Genomic DNA, 13,200 nt, shown 5'->3' on the forward strand with positions numbered 1-13,200 from the left:
CCCCCCCCCAACTTCCTCTCCCCGACCTCCTTTGTTCTTGTTCCTGCAGCTCTATAGGGAACTGTTGCGTACCATACTGTTCTTCGGGAAAAGCTCATTCCCTCTGCGTGACTGGTATGTCATCCGCAAGTGAAAGGCCACTGAGACCACCCAGCCTGGGTGGTGTGATCAAGACCTACTCAAGACTGCTCGAAGCCTACAAATTACCATGTGGGTTTACAATTATAGAAATCCCTGGTGGTCTTTTCATACGAAGCTGTGAAGCTAGAGAGATATAGTATCAGACGAGATTAGTCAATCTCTATCGAATTTCCTACAGATAAATCCGAATGCCTGTTAGAATATTTCAGGACACCAGATCTTCGAACATTTCTTCGGAGTGGTCCAGCGGAGACGCTTGTTAAGTGCCAGTGTCTTTAAAGATAATATTGTATCCAAATACCCCATAGCTGATTCAGGAATATATCCAATTAGCTAGTTCTACTTCGTTCCATTAGATCAGTTTGATTTCGATGTCTTCCCTATGATCTTCAGATTGAGTCTTGTCGTGGAGAATGAACCCAAGATGGAGGTTCAGTTCAGGCACCAGGGGTACTTTGATAGAGACCACCACTGGGAAAGAAATCCATGAGAGGGGTAATCGCTCGACCCCTTATTTTGTGCGAGCGCCAATGGCGGACATCCGCATAGAAGTTGTGCACGGCTGACGGATTCTCATGGATACACGTATTTTGTGAAATCGTTCAGTTCACAGGCGTGTATATAAGCACTAGAGTTTCAGGGACCCGACGTGTCGAGTAACTGCAACGCCATTCATTGTTTCTCAAGGAAATCGATTCGAGATCCGAGTGTGTTCTTTATATTTCGAACCAGTCGCTTGCAGGGACAGTACATATACTCAATATTGCCTTTGCCTATTCTGTCTCACGTCAGAAGATCACGAATTTGGCCATTTCCTCTCAAATGTCGACAAAGAAACACTCTTCTGGGGGTCGCACTGAAAAGCTGCGGGCATCTTGTGATACTTGCTATCTCGCAAAAGTTAAATGCAGCAAGTCTCGACCTTTGTGCAAACGATGCCTTGTATTAGGTACAAATTGCACATACAGTCCTTCTGCCCGATTAGGAAGAATCCCAAGGACAATTGAAAAAGGTGGATTCAAAGAGGAACATATCATCACTGCAAGAGTTCAGGTACAAAGGGAAGGACACTTTGAAACCAACTCTCCTACCATGAATACAACGCTGTTCAATTACGATGATGACAACAAGTCTTCCCAAGGATTCGAAGCAGGCGATGCCTGCTCAACTCTCCTTTTCCAGCCACTCCCGGAATATTCAACGCCTGAAAATCTGCTATACCCCGAGCCTGTACCTATCATCATGGACGGCAACGCCACATCGGGACCCTGCATAGAAAATGATGATGACTTCGGACTCTTCAGTAATTGGCTCTGGCGAACCAATCCAAATATCACAACGGCCAACATTCCGCCCGCATTTCTGGACAATTATCTTTTCCAGCCAAGCCCCGAAATCACAGATTTCTGCGCGCATAACCCCTCGGATGTGAGTCCCGATCGCGAAATCAACAGCTTCCCATGCGAGGCTTCGGGGATGGTGGATCTATTTCCTCCTGGTATCGGGACTGCAACTCTTCCTTGTCGTTCCAGCTGCGATTGTTTGAATGGCTTGTGCGTGGACGATTCAAGAAATCATCTGCAGAACTTCTGATTCGATGGGTCCTGTTTGGTATTTTGCTTATAACGGTTGCGCCTAATAGAGCAGCAACCTGCATCCTGTCTAAGGTACGTTCACATGCTTCGAATACCTCTCCTGCTGATGCGAGCTCTCCCATTCCAGAACACCTATTTGTATTTTTAGAGACTCAGCTTAATCAATTCCCTCAATTACTTTATTAATCAAATGCTATAAAGCTAATAGAGAATGTCAAATCAGACTTGGCGTGCAGATGGACGTTTTGTTGGGAAAAGAAGGGGGGGTGGGAGAGGTCGAGTATGAGGTTTCATGTGAGAATTGAAGTACGGATTGACCATTTCTATCACTGTTGGAGACTTCCTGACAAAGGAATAGGAAAAAGAGGTAAATTGATTTGTGCCGCTCTGGAGATATTTGTTGGATACCTTGCAGTAATTACTCAATTACTGCAAAATGCTATAAGATTTATTACAATGTTAACAACGTCAAAGCAATTAATGTATATAAGATATTCATCACTAGGTACTATCCCATACTTCTATTTCTGGTTGTTTAGAATTTGGAAGTTGTAGTTATTCATAATCACTCAAAGCCTTGTTTGTTGCATCACTTGAAGTTTCAAAAAAGTTCGCATAACACCGCGCGTTTATAGTACCTTATACAATGAAAATACTTACCAAGTATTACTCTATATTTATAAGATGCTTGCTTTGTTACCTACTATTGAAAACTCCTTTTGCCATTAGAATATTTATTCTTACCTTACGTTAACCATTTCCCTCCCAGCCGCTCCGATTTCCATATTTCTCTCTCACCGTGTGCTTGCTCTCCTTATCAATTCCTGATGTGCAGTAAGCAGTGTCTCAATTCAACGGCATGTGCCATTATTTCTCGAGCGATCTTCATATACGCTGGCATGCATGCATGCATAAGAGGATCGCCGGGTTCTAGAATAGCGTTCGAGAGCCCGCCACGATACCGTACTTCCCTCGTATCTGTGGAGGAGTTCCGGGTGGTAGGCGGGAAATAAAAAGAGTTGGCCGCCTTTGTGTCACTTGTTTTTCTGCAGGCCAATCACTTTGGATATGGGAACCAATTATCTGGACATGGATGCTTGCATGGGGTTTCCGGGTTAAGTGTGTCATTTCATTCGTCTAGTATATTATGTGTGGGGGTCGTATGTACGACTTCTAAGGCTCTCGCTGCATGAGAATAAGATACATTATCCCCTCCTATCGTGTACCGTGTACGTTCATCATTCATGGTGCCACCTACGCGACAGAGCCACCGCTGAGCTTGATGACTTGACCTTTAGGAGCAAAAAATCTTAGTAAGAGCGTAATAACTGCGTCAGGTAGATGTATTTGCTTACCGTTTATCCATTCGCTGTCGGGGCTGACCAGCAGTGCGACCGCTCTGGCGATATCAGCTGGTACGCCGGCTCTCTTCAGAGGGCACAGGCTGGCGATTCCCTTCTCGATAAGCTCCATGGGCATCTCAGGGTAACCGCCGGGTGCGTAATGCTGTGTAGTGTCAGATTGTCACCGCTGTGTGTTTGTGTGAGCGAGAAGCAACTTACCCATGCATTTGCATCGAACATCTCCGTCTTGACACCGCCGGGTGCAATCGCGTTGACGGTGATACCTTTCTCACCACAGTCAACCGCGAAGGATCTCGTAAATCCCTCCACTGCGGCCTTGCTACCAGCGTACAGCGCATGGTTTGGAACACCGCTCATGGTGGCGGCCACCGAGCTCATGAGGATGATACGACCACCACGGCCCAGGTACTTCAGACCCTGCTGTGCGACGAAGAACTGTCCCCGACAGTTGATGTTGAAAATGTAGTCGAAATCGGCTGGTGTGACATCTTCCTCTCTGGACCAAACCTCCGTTCCCGAGTTGGAGATGACAATATCCAGGTGGCCGAAGTGAGCCACCGCCTTCTCGAACAGGGCGAAGATCTCTTCCGGCTTGCTGACATCGGCCTGGAGCGCAATAGCCTTGCTGCCGAGCTTGTTGATCTCCTTCACTACCTCGTTCGCCTTGTCGGCGCTCTTTGCATAGTTGACAACGACTGAGGCACCTCGGGCGGCCAACTCAAGGGCCATTCCCCTTCCGATACCGCGACCGGAACCAGTGATGAGCGCAACTTTGCCGGCAAGAGTTGGAAAGGGAGCACTCTGGACCGGGGCAGAGTCAGTCAGCTGCACGGCGGCAGGCTCGACAGTTTCGGTAGCTCCTGGAGACATGTTTGGAGATGTGACTTGAAATTTTGACTTTTGACTTCTTTTCTTTTGCTCTGTTCTGGAAGCTCGAGATGTCCGCTGGATGATGTTCAACTGAAAGGAAACTGATTCAATACCTTATATGAACAAGACCAAGAGACTCATCTCGGCCTTCGCGCTTTCCGAATTGCACGAGCGTTCTCAAGCTGGCGCGGCCTTTACAACAAGACCCATGTTACACGCTCAGCTAACGCAGTCCGAATGCTCTGAGACCTCCACCGCTTTCTCAAAATAACTTCCTCGAGATCCGACTGCACACAAGTGCCTGGCTTTGGCTCCACTGGGAGCCAAAGCACACGACGGCCGTCCGGTTATCACTGGAGTTCCTGGCATGCCCAGCCTCCCGGTAATTGACAGTCATGCAACTACGGGACTTCTGTTTCTCGAGGGGAAGTCCGTAAGACGTGGAAATTGGCGGTGCGGATGGGGGTTGGGAGCTCCCCCACCGGACATCCGCAGCGGGAGAGCGTGTGGGATTCGGCCACCTCAACCAACTGCCGTCGATCACTTTCTCCTGCTTGGCTGTGATATGTGCGGGTCACATGGTCTTCATAATGCTCTCTGTATTCTGTACAATGCTGGTGTGATACTTACGATAGTTGCTGTCGTGTACAATTGTATTGCGGTGTTGAGGTTGAAAATGTTGAGAGTTGTACGTCGGAGGTTCAAAGTCCTTATTGCCCGACCACCGCAAACTCGCTAGAAAGGGGCAGTTCGCGGGTGTTTCTCCTGACTCTCTTGCTGAGGACGTCCGACTCCCTGTTTCAATGGTTGTTTTTGAAGCTTGTCGTCTTGGAGATTGATATCGGAACGAGCCGAACATATATTGCACTTATTCTAGTTTCGAGATAGTCAACTTGGAAGAGTTCACGCCATCTCTTTAGGCCTTTTCGGAGATCTAGAGCACGTTCCATCCATATTGTTTCATTCTATATATTTTTGTTGATCAACAGAGCCACTCATATGAAATTCGAAACCAAAAACATAAACATGAATCCTGATGACCTCTTCTAATAATTGGAATAATATAATAAGCTGTAGATATCTAACTGGGTGAGAGCAATCATAAACCAAGCCGTCGTTATTCATGTGCCCTTTTCCCTTTCCCTGGTGCCCCTTCCCATGTGATTACACGCAAAAACCCAAAGCGCCATCAGATCTATCGGTCCCCTGCCAAAGAAGATGCAATCAACGTAAGTAAGATGTGGAGTAACCCCACGTGCCCCATCATATAAGGCGAAGCTCGCTCGTCCCGATAAATGTACTGACTCGGAGTAATTACTCGGAGTTATGAAGTGAAATTAACGCCCCCGACTCATGTGGTTTTCCAGTTCCGCGAGAGCGTCTGGATCTTTCTTCTAATCCCGTCTGAGAATCTCGTCGGAGTTCCTTCATCCAGGAGAGCTAGGCAATGAGTCAAGATATCGTCCGGGTTGCCAAGCTTTGTGAAGCTACCGTCCCTCTTCATAAGGGCAGGAGTTCCGTAGAAGTTGCAAGTGTACGATTTAATGGCAGGGTCCTCCGGCGCTACTGAGTTGATCATAAAGACCGGTCCAGTTTCACGGCTCCCTCCGTTGGAATAGACGCGGGAGATACTATCTGCCCAAAGGATCATTGTGGCACGGTAGGCTGCCGCCGGCCACCAAGGAGGCCTTCCAGTTTGTGGCATGGCACTGATGTTGCGAAGAACTTGTCCGCAGTGGAAGATGGCTTTCTCTGGTTGGTAGATAAAGCGTTTGGAGCGCAGAGAGGACTCCCATGATGAGCCGTCAAAGCCGTCTCTTCGAGACAAGCGCTCGATCTCGGGGAAGTAGGTCACGGTATTCAAGCTAATAAGATGGTACAGTACCAGACTACCTTTGGTAATAGGACAATCCGGAGTTCCTTTTGTGTGAAGCATGCAGAGCTCATACCATTTCTGCAACGAGGACTGGACTTCTTCAAGACGTAATAGAGTCGATGCTGTGGTAAGAGGTCTGGAGCTGTGGTGACTGTCATGCATGCCGTAGAAGCAGCTGAGAAGCTGACCTAGATGGCAGACCAGTGACTGGAGAGGATGGAGAAGTAGTTTTAACCTAAACGGCGAAAGGCGCCGGCTTTTCATCTCTAGCTCGTCTCGGAGCATATCTTGAAACAGGTGGCTTAGCGACACGCCGGCATCTAGATGATTTGACGAGTGATAATCCGGACTGTTAGGGTCCGTGTACAGTTCCTGTTGGACGTTGAGCCATTCAACTGGGTTTTCTGCACGCCATAAACGTTCGGCACTCGGGAGTGGCGCCTGAAGCTCAGTGATCGACAGTATGGGGGCAGTGTCATGGAACAGGCTGAGTTCTTCATCGAGCATGACCCAATTGTAAACCAGCCTATTGATTTATCAGCATATAACCGTGGTTCCATGGTAAATAGTGGATGTGGGTTGTTTCTGGCCTAAGTGTCGACCAATCTAAACTATCACAATGGTGCCTGCAGGGCTATATAGGACCACCACATAATGCGGGGCTTGCTGAATGAAGAATTCTCATACCTATAAGTGTGTTCTCGCCGCAACCATTCTCTCCATCTCAGTTCCATATCGGCTGTCTCATCGAATGGTGAAACCATGGATTCTTGAGGCTCCAGCATCCCGCTATGTTTGAGCATCTTTCTTGTCAGTGCACTGAGATCTTTAATCTGGAAGTCGAACTCACTGCAAGATACATCCCCCTTTGAGCCCCCATGGCCATTTTTATATGCCATGCATCACCACCCCAAGCACACAGGAGAGTCAAGAGTAAAGCTGACTTGAGCACAAGTGGATCCGCCGACAGTTCAACGTTCTTCTCGATTATGTCGAAGATAGATATTCGGCATGTTTCCGTCAAACCCGCAGCGAGGAACCGGCCCTCAAGCATTGGGATAGAACTTGCTCCCTGAGCCATCATGAGCAGGAAAAGCAAGGTAGAGGTATCGTTGTCCAGCATCAGCTCATTTGGATCCAAGGTAGCGCCATGGCAAAGGCTATAATATGGGGCCAAGTTGCGGACTGCGCTACGCAGGAGATTTTCCAGGACGTTGGACGGAGGAAGTGTGAAGAAGGTACCAACACTTCCGGAATTCATGTAGCCGAAGTTGCTCTGCCCGCTATTGTGGGTCCTCAGTGCCTTGAGAAGAAAGCTCTGGGCGAAGGCGATGATCTTGTCTCGCGTCGTTGATAGGAGAGGAACGATGGTGAGGGAATTGTCATCACTGTTGAGCTCATTTGGTAACATCAGATGGTTCAGGGAATTCCAGCTCTCCTCGAGTCTCGAGCTTTGTTGGAGCTTTTGCAAGTGGACAATTGCCGTCCTTGGACAAGATCCGGAGAAAAGCCTGGGATTGCACTTGATAAAGGGCCATCCTTCTTCTGCAGCCACTACAAGATCCAGCTCTTCGATGGGGCCAGTATTAATATCTGGCCCCGAGAAAAGAGGCGATGGCTCTTGAAGCCGGGGCTCGATTCGTCCTTGCCATAGATTGCTACTGCTGTTGGTGCGGCTATGGGACAGGGAGGTCGACCCGGACGGGGATGGTAGGGTAATGCCGACAGCATCTGATAGATTATCCGCCAACCCCAGGTTTGAAGGAAAGTAAAGCATTGACGATTGATTAGAGAAACCGATCCCATCACTTCCACACATATCAACATCCAAGGAACCATTGTTCCACAAATTAATATCCAAGCCGACACTCTGAGGGTCAAAGTCCCCATTGGCATTCAGAAAGTCATCAACTTTGACAATTCCTCCGTGGGATTTCAGCATCTCGAGAGATTGCGGAGAGTACTGGAAGCCTTGTCCAGGATTCTCTACCGAGTCCTTTAGGGGATTGACCCACATGGGAACATCTGGATGGGTCTGGTTTTCCTGCAGAGCGCCGTCGCCTTGCAGTTGGTTTTCCAGAACCAATTCCGTAACACTGCTTCCTCTCGTCTTGGTCGCATTTTGGTATTTAGCAGTCGGACTTCCGTTGGCTGTGGATGCCCGCGAGATTATCCCTTTGGAAGTTCGTCGGGCAAAGCGAGGAGCACATGGCAGGTTCTTGTCGGCACACCTTGAGCATGGCACCTTCTTATCGCACCCTGCTTTTGCCGTTGCACAGTTGCTACAGGCTATCGGCGTCCTGGAGCTGATAGGTGGTTCACCACCTGGGCCCTGCATCGAATCTCGGACTTCATGATAAGTCGAGTGATGCTTCTGAAGGAGGTCCCTAGAAAACCCTTTCATCAGGGTCCTGCGATCATTCATGGGTGAGGCGGAAATTACCTTCTGGCAAAGGATAATTGGCATGAGTCGCATTTGTAGGGCTTCACATTAGTATCTGGAAGAAGCTGTGTCAGTTGAGTTCCTATCAAACCTAAGGTCCGATCAGCTCCAGGACGACTCACGACTTGGGAGATGTCTCTCGAGATGCTCCTTTCTCTTGAAATTCTGCCCGCAGTAAGCACAGAACACCATGGTGCCGGTGGTCGTCTGGTAAAGATTGAAATTTGATCTCCGGTGAAGCGTGCTATTCCTCCATAAAGGATAAAGGGTACGATGTTTTCACATGTACGGAGCGAATGTCTCATCGATCCCACTCTGCTGACGTCTTAGGTAGAAGTATCTAAATTTGCGATGCTGAAGAAGCAAAGCAACACATAGGGGAAAGGGTATTACAAGGCGTGACGCTGAGGTGAGAACCTAATTACTGATATTGACTATTGACCATGTTCAATAGCACCTCGGAGGAAATCCAACATGGATCAAGTATTTCCTGCACCGGCTACCTAGTTTTGCTGTAGTGAAGAAGACTATTCTAAGCGAAGTCTGTGTTGGGCAGTAGAAAGTGGGTTTGCGGAGTCCGTTCGTGGATCCCAGACCGTCTCGTAGAGAGAACTACCCTGGATGGGATCTGCACGTCACCCAGAGACTTGTGGGAATGCCTTGCCAGTTGCTGGAAGAGCTGGGACAGTTGGGTGAGATGCAATGTCGGACAGGACGATAATCGATATTGTTGTGGCATCGACGCCATGCAATGCACGTTTCGGCGATCAAAACTCCCAATGCGGCCAGTGACGGTCGGATAGGTCCAGCCGTCAAGGCCCTTATTGTGCCACGGGCCGCTGAAGATCCTCGAAGACCTGGGGGCGGGATGTGGGACGTGTGGAATAATGGAACAATGAGGTTGCGTTGCTGCTTGAGGGCTTGAGGGCCTCTCTGCCGCCTCTGCTTACATACATCGCGAGCGGTATGATCATGACGCCCCCAACTATAGGATCCGCCTCCGAGCGGCTTTGCCGTCCTAAGCGGACAAGATGGGACAAGGAGGACAAGCCACGGGGAGGAGGCAGCTCAAGCCTCGTTGGAACTTGGAAGCCCAAGGCAATGGTCGATAAGGGCCATAAGGTCTAGTGCGGGGTATTGATGGACCTCTCAAGGCTCAAGCAATTCCTGGTAATAGTAACCCTTGGAGTGGAGAAAGCTACCAATTGGAGCTTGGCCCCTGCTGTAGAAAAGAGGCTTAAAGAGCCACCAAGGACAAGGCGCCGGCGCTTTTTTTAAGGCTCATATGTCTCAAGTTTCATCTCAAGGGTCGACCTGGCAGCTTTAATGAATCGCTTAATATGATCTGCATACCGATTTGGAAGCACTGACAGAGTATGATGCGTGCCGAAAAGGAGCTATTCTGACACTGCATACCCAGAATCCCTCAAAAGACACACCGCTGCCAAATCTCACAGCCACCCAGCGACCCTCAGACGGTCAAAGCATGAAACATGCCACCTGCCGCTCAGCCGTTCTCCCCCCTCCATCCTGGCTCCATGCCCTGTGCTCCATGCCCTGTCCCTACCTCTTCGGAGCCTCAAAGCCCTTGAAGATGCTCTCGAATTCATACTCGTTCCACCGAACATTCGGTTTCAGCCCTGCAAATTTCCACACGCCATCCACCTTCCTATAGTAATGTTCATTGGTGGCATGGCTATGACCCCTCTTCTCTTCAACAAGGTGATCAGGAGCTGTGTATCTCAAGTGCCCTGCACGCAGCTGGTGATGACCGATGATCTCTGTATCCGAAACCTTAATCCATTCCGTAGCACCGAAAAGGTGCTGAGTTTTCAGGAGTGGATCCCCCAAGAAGCCTGGGTCAGAAACCATGGCAACGAAATCCTCAGCGGCCATCTTCTCCCACTTCTTTCCGGATACGTGTGTGTAGTCGATCTACCCATGCGTCAGTGGTCTGCGAACATTACACCTAGGGGATAAAACGAACGAGCAACGTTGGTGCCACGATTCCACGCAACCGCGCCCAGTCCTGCTGTAGTGTTAGAAGTGCTTATGGATCGGCGTCTGCGGCTGACTGGAAGGGTATAGTACCTTGGCGTCATAACTGTCAGCCCAATTGAAAGCGACGGCACTGACCGCAAGGTATTCTGTGGATTGTGGATTTCATCAGCCTCGTATTAACCTCGAGGGTATGGCAGCCATTAGATACCGTGTCGCCAACTTACCTTCAAAGGTGAGGCCTTTGCTTGCAGGCATTGCAGGTACGACAGAACCCATGGCGAGTTTTGAGTTTCAATAGAGCGTTTGACTGGAAATCACAGGATGGTGAACAATCTGGAGAGGTGGCCTCCTCTATACTTTTAAGCACAGCTCTTGGGACGTCCTTCGGTGCTAGAAATAGTCGAGGACCACAAAATGTCCTGACTGCGGAGGCAATTTCCAATGGCATTCGGACACCGATGGGCAGTTGGCCTGCGCCCAGGCAGAAGAGCTGGCTCCCGGACCCGGAGATGGGGCTTTGGAAAGCTCAGGAGTCCTCCACGGGACCCCGTAACATGCATGCTACCGTCTTGCGGGAGTACCTGGGATAGGGGAAATCCAATAGCAAGATGCTGCCATACGGAGCTCTACAGTGGAGCACAACAGCCGCAGCTCACGAGCGGACTGTTGAACGGATCTGCGGACGGGGAGCGAGTCGTGGCATGGTAGTTGGTACAGACTAGTACATATGACCTGGGTAGTACCGGTGCGACGGAATCATGAATGGGTGGAACAGCGCGAGGCTTGCACTCCGCCAGAAGACCTCGATGGAATAACAGTTGGCGGATGGAGATCTCGTCGGCAATTGAAGCCAGGAAACCAAATCAGATGAGTAAGCAGATTCCGGACTTGCACACCTTGCCTAACGGGGACGGCGCTCGTTCGCTTAGGGATTCAACAAGATATCACCGCTTATGATGAAGTTACGATTCTTTCGAGGAAAACAAGGAACAAAAGAGAATGTGAAACATATACATCAACATGAAAGCAAAGAGGGACGAAATCTTCGAAGCCTCGAAAGATGATGGCATTATATTTCTAGGGCCTTGTGTGAGCTTCATGTGTCGACCCTTCTCAAACCTGTGTCCAATGCCGTCAACGGACAAATGCCCTGTGGTAGTGTCTTACCAACGGAGCCCTGGCTGGCCGTACCATCGACAGCTGGAGAGTACGAAATGTCACGAGGCTTTTGCAACGGACGGAGGGCGATGCTCCACGTAATATTGATGCCCGCTCATAGTCAGCAGTCTAGAGCCAATAGCGAACATGGCCGTCGAATCAGGAAGAGCACTGCGCGCGGCACGAGTAAGTACCACTCGCCAAGTAAGGTACAACAGTCAACTTTTTCAAGAGAGCTGGGACTGTGGGAGATTGCGAGACTGTGGGAGATTGCGAGACTGGGAACTTGGATAAACACTGACATCAAATTGTTGAGAAGGCCCTGAATATGTAGGTAGAGGTATTTCGACACCGTCATACCAGCCATCTGATCTACATGCTGATCTAGGGCTCTGACTCGATAACCGACTTCGAACGCACTGGCTCCGTCATCAAATCCAACTATCGCGAAGAGGAAAAAGAACAAAAGAATCTGATGTATTTTTCACAGCGTTTTCGTCAAACTTGCGGTCAGGCCTTGCTTGACTCGTTCGTAATTGTTTTCAACGCCTCGCATTATCGTATATGCATTGTGCACTCCGTATTGATACAGGACAGGCGCTTGGAAGTACCAACGGCTGTCTTCCGCAGGACCCCTACCTCGCGGCTCATCAGTCTATTGCGGCGGCTTGTTCTTAGTCTGAACCTTAAATCATCAAGCCTCAACGGGAAGCCTACCAGAACTGCCGGCCTCCTTACTCGTGTGTAGAACACAAGAGGAATTGCGGTGACTGAATTACTTTTGCATTGCATTATGCCTCCTTATCTTCGAGAACGATGGAACCATTTCATTGTTTGGAGTGAACTGCATTCGGGAGGAATTTCCTCGAGGCCTTGCCTCAGAGTCTTGGAATGAACGGACAACTAAGAAAAAATGGTGCGAGATAAGGAAAGGGAAAAAAGGAAATTTTCAAAGATGGATGTTCATCTCACCGCTCAAATCCAAGGCGAGGGCAGCATACTCTAGATAAGACCCTGCGATGAGTATTGGACCTTTGATGATCTTCAAGTTCGCGATCTTTATCCATTTGGCTGCTTTTCTGTCTTTGATTTTCTTTTCTTTTGGTTTCTCCTTAAGGGTCAAGACGGGTCGACCCGATCCACGTTTCTGTTCTGCGAAAAGGGTCGCGACGGAGTATTTCTTTGGCATCAACTCTTTGACCGCGACCCTGCAACAGCATACATGTCTCAAGAATACAAACAAATGAATCGCCAATGCTTGATACGAGTTTGTTGCTTAGTCGATTAATCCTATCTATCAATCGGAATCCTACTGCCGTCGGGATTTTGGGGAAGGAAGGGTTCCTTCCTTGATATCTGGAAGATAGAAGCACTCTAGTGAAAATGTCGCCAAAAAGTAGGAGTATGTTAGGGAGTCCTATCATCACATACATAGAGCACATAGAGCCGACGGGTATCATACTGCTTTGGTCTAAGAGGATAGTTGCATCCAGTACTACGATAAAGGCGAGAAGAAACAGGTTGGCCTCTGGGGTATGGCTTTTCTCAATGATGTGTAACCTCTGAAGCTGTCACAGCTGGCGGGCTGGAACGAAAGTAGTAATCTTCGTAAGGGGAATTCCAAGCTGGTTCGAATTCTAAACCTTCGGAATGAGGCCCGTCTTTATTTGGGGGCAAGACAGATTGGGGTATGTCTTGCGGATAAATGTACGGCTGCGAGAAGTTCATCTCCATCTTTGACCTTGGACGCGA

The 13,200-nt window shown here is 49.0% G+C and overlaps 4 protein-coding genes across 4 annotated transcripts; 1 reads left to right on the forward strand and 3 right to left on the reverse strand.

Annotated features, from left to right (window-relative positions):
• The first annotated feature begins 725 nt into the window (after positions 1–725).
• M430DRAFT_157044 (hypothetical protein) lies at positions 726–1,988 on the forward strand. The gene is made up of 2 exons (XM_024863307.1): positions 726–1,808; positions 1,945–1,988. The coding sequence occupies exon 1, from the start codon at positions 964–966 to the stop codon at positions 1,732–1,734; it is 771 nt and encodes a 256-aa protein (XP_024725202.1). The 5' UTR covers positions 726–963; the 3' UTR covers positions 1,735–1,808; positions 1,945–1,988.
• Positions 1,989–2,869: 881 nt separating this feature from the next.
• Positions 2,870–4,153, reverse strand: M430DRAFT_157209 (hypothetical protein). The gene is made up of 2 exons (XM_024863310.1): positions 3,299–4,153; positions 2,870–3,242 (listed from the first exon to the last, which is right to left on the reverse strand). Exons 1-2 carry the CDS (start codon positions 3,968–3,970, stop codon positions 2,991–2,993), a joined length of 924 nt encoding a protein of 307 aa, XP_024725203.1. The 5' UTR covers positions 3,971–4,153; the 3' UTR covers positions 2,870–2,990.
• A 1,168-nt stretch (positions 4,154–5,321) lies between these two features.
• Positions 5,322–8,481, reverse strand: M430DRAFT_94388 (hypothetical protein; the record flags this gene model as incomplete). The annotated part of the gene is made up of 5 exons (XM_024869837.1): positions 5,322–6,372; positions 6,534–6,649; positions 6,697–8,233; positions 8,290–8,344; positions 8,412–8,481. 5 exons carry the CDS (start codon positions 8,479–8,481, stop codon positions 5,322–5,324), a joined length of 2,829 nt encoding a protein of 942 aa, XP_024725204.1.
• Positions 8,482–9,805: 1,324 nt separating this feature from the next.
• On the reverse strand, positions 9,806–10,566 carry M430DRAFT_38425 (hypothetical protein; the record flags this gene model as incomplete). The annotated part of the gene is made up of 4 exons (XM_024867241.1): positions 9,806–10,224; positions 10,277–10,318; positions 10,381–10,436; positions 10,515–10,566. The coding sequence occupies 4 exons, from the start codon at positions 10,564–10,566 to the stop codon at positions 9,853–9,855; spliced, it is 522 nt and encodes a 173-aa protein (XP_024725205.1). The 3' UTR covers positions 9,806–9,852.
• Positions 10,567–13,200: the final 2,634 nt, after the last annotated feature.

The sequence above is a fragment of the Amorphotheca resinae genome, assembly GCF_003019875.1.
Source record: "Amorphotheca resinae ATCC 22711 unplaced genomic scaffold M430scaffold_1, whole genome shotgun sequence".
NCBI lineage: Eukaryota > Fungi > Ascomycota > Leotiomycetes > Helotiales > Amorphothecaceae > Amorphotheca > Amorphotheca resinae.

Bases quoted from the DNA above. Each gene is read 5' to 3' on its own strand.
- M430DRAFT_157044 (XM_024863307.1), top strand. From the start codon at position 964: ATGTCGACAAAGAAACACTCTTCTGGGGGTCGCACTGAAAAGCTGCGG.
- M430DRAFT_157209 (XM_024863310.1), bottom strand. From the start codon at position 3,970: ATGTCTCCAGGAGCTACCGAAACTGTCGAGCCTGCCGCCGTGCAGCTG. The intron at 3,243-3,298 runs GTAAGTTGCTTC...GACACTACACAG, and splicing joins TGTTCGATGCAAATGCATGG to CATTACGCACCCGGCGGTTA.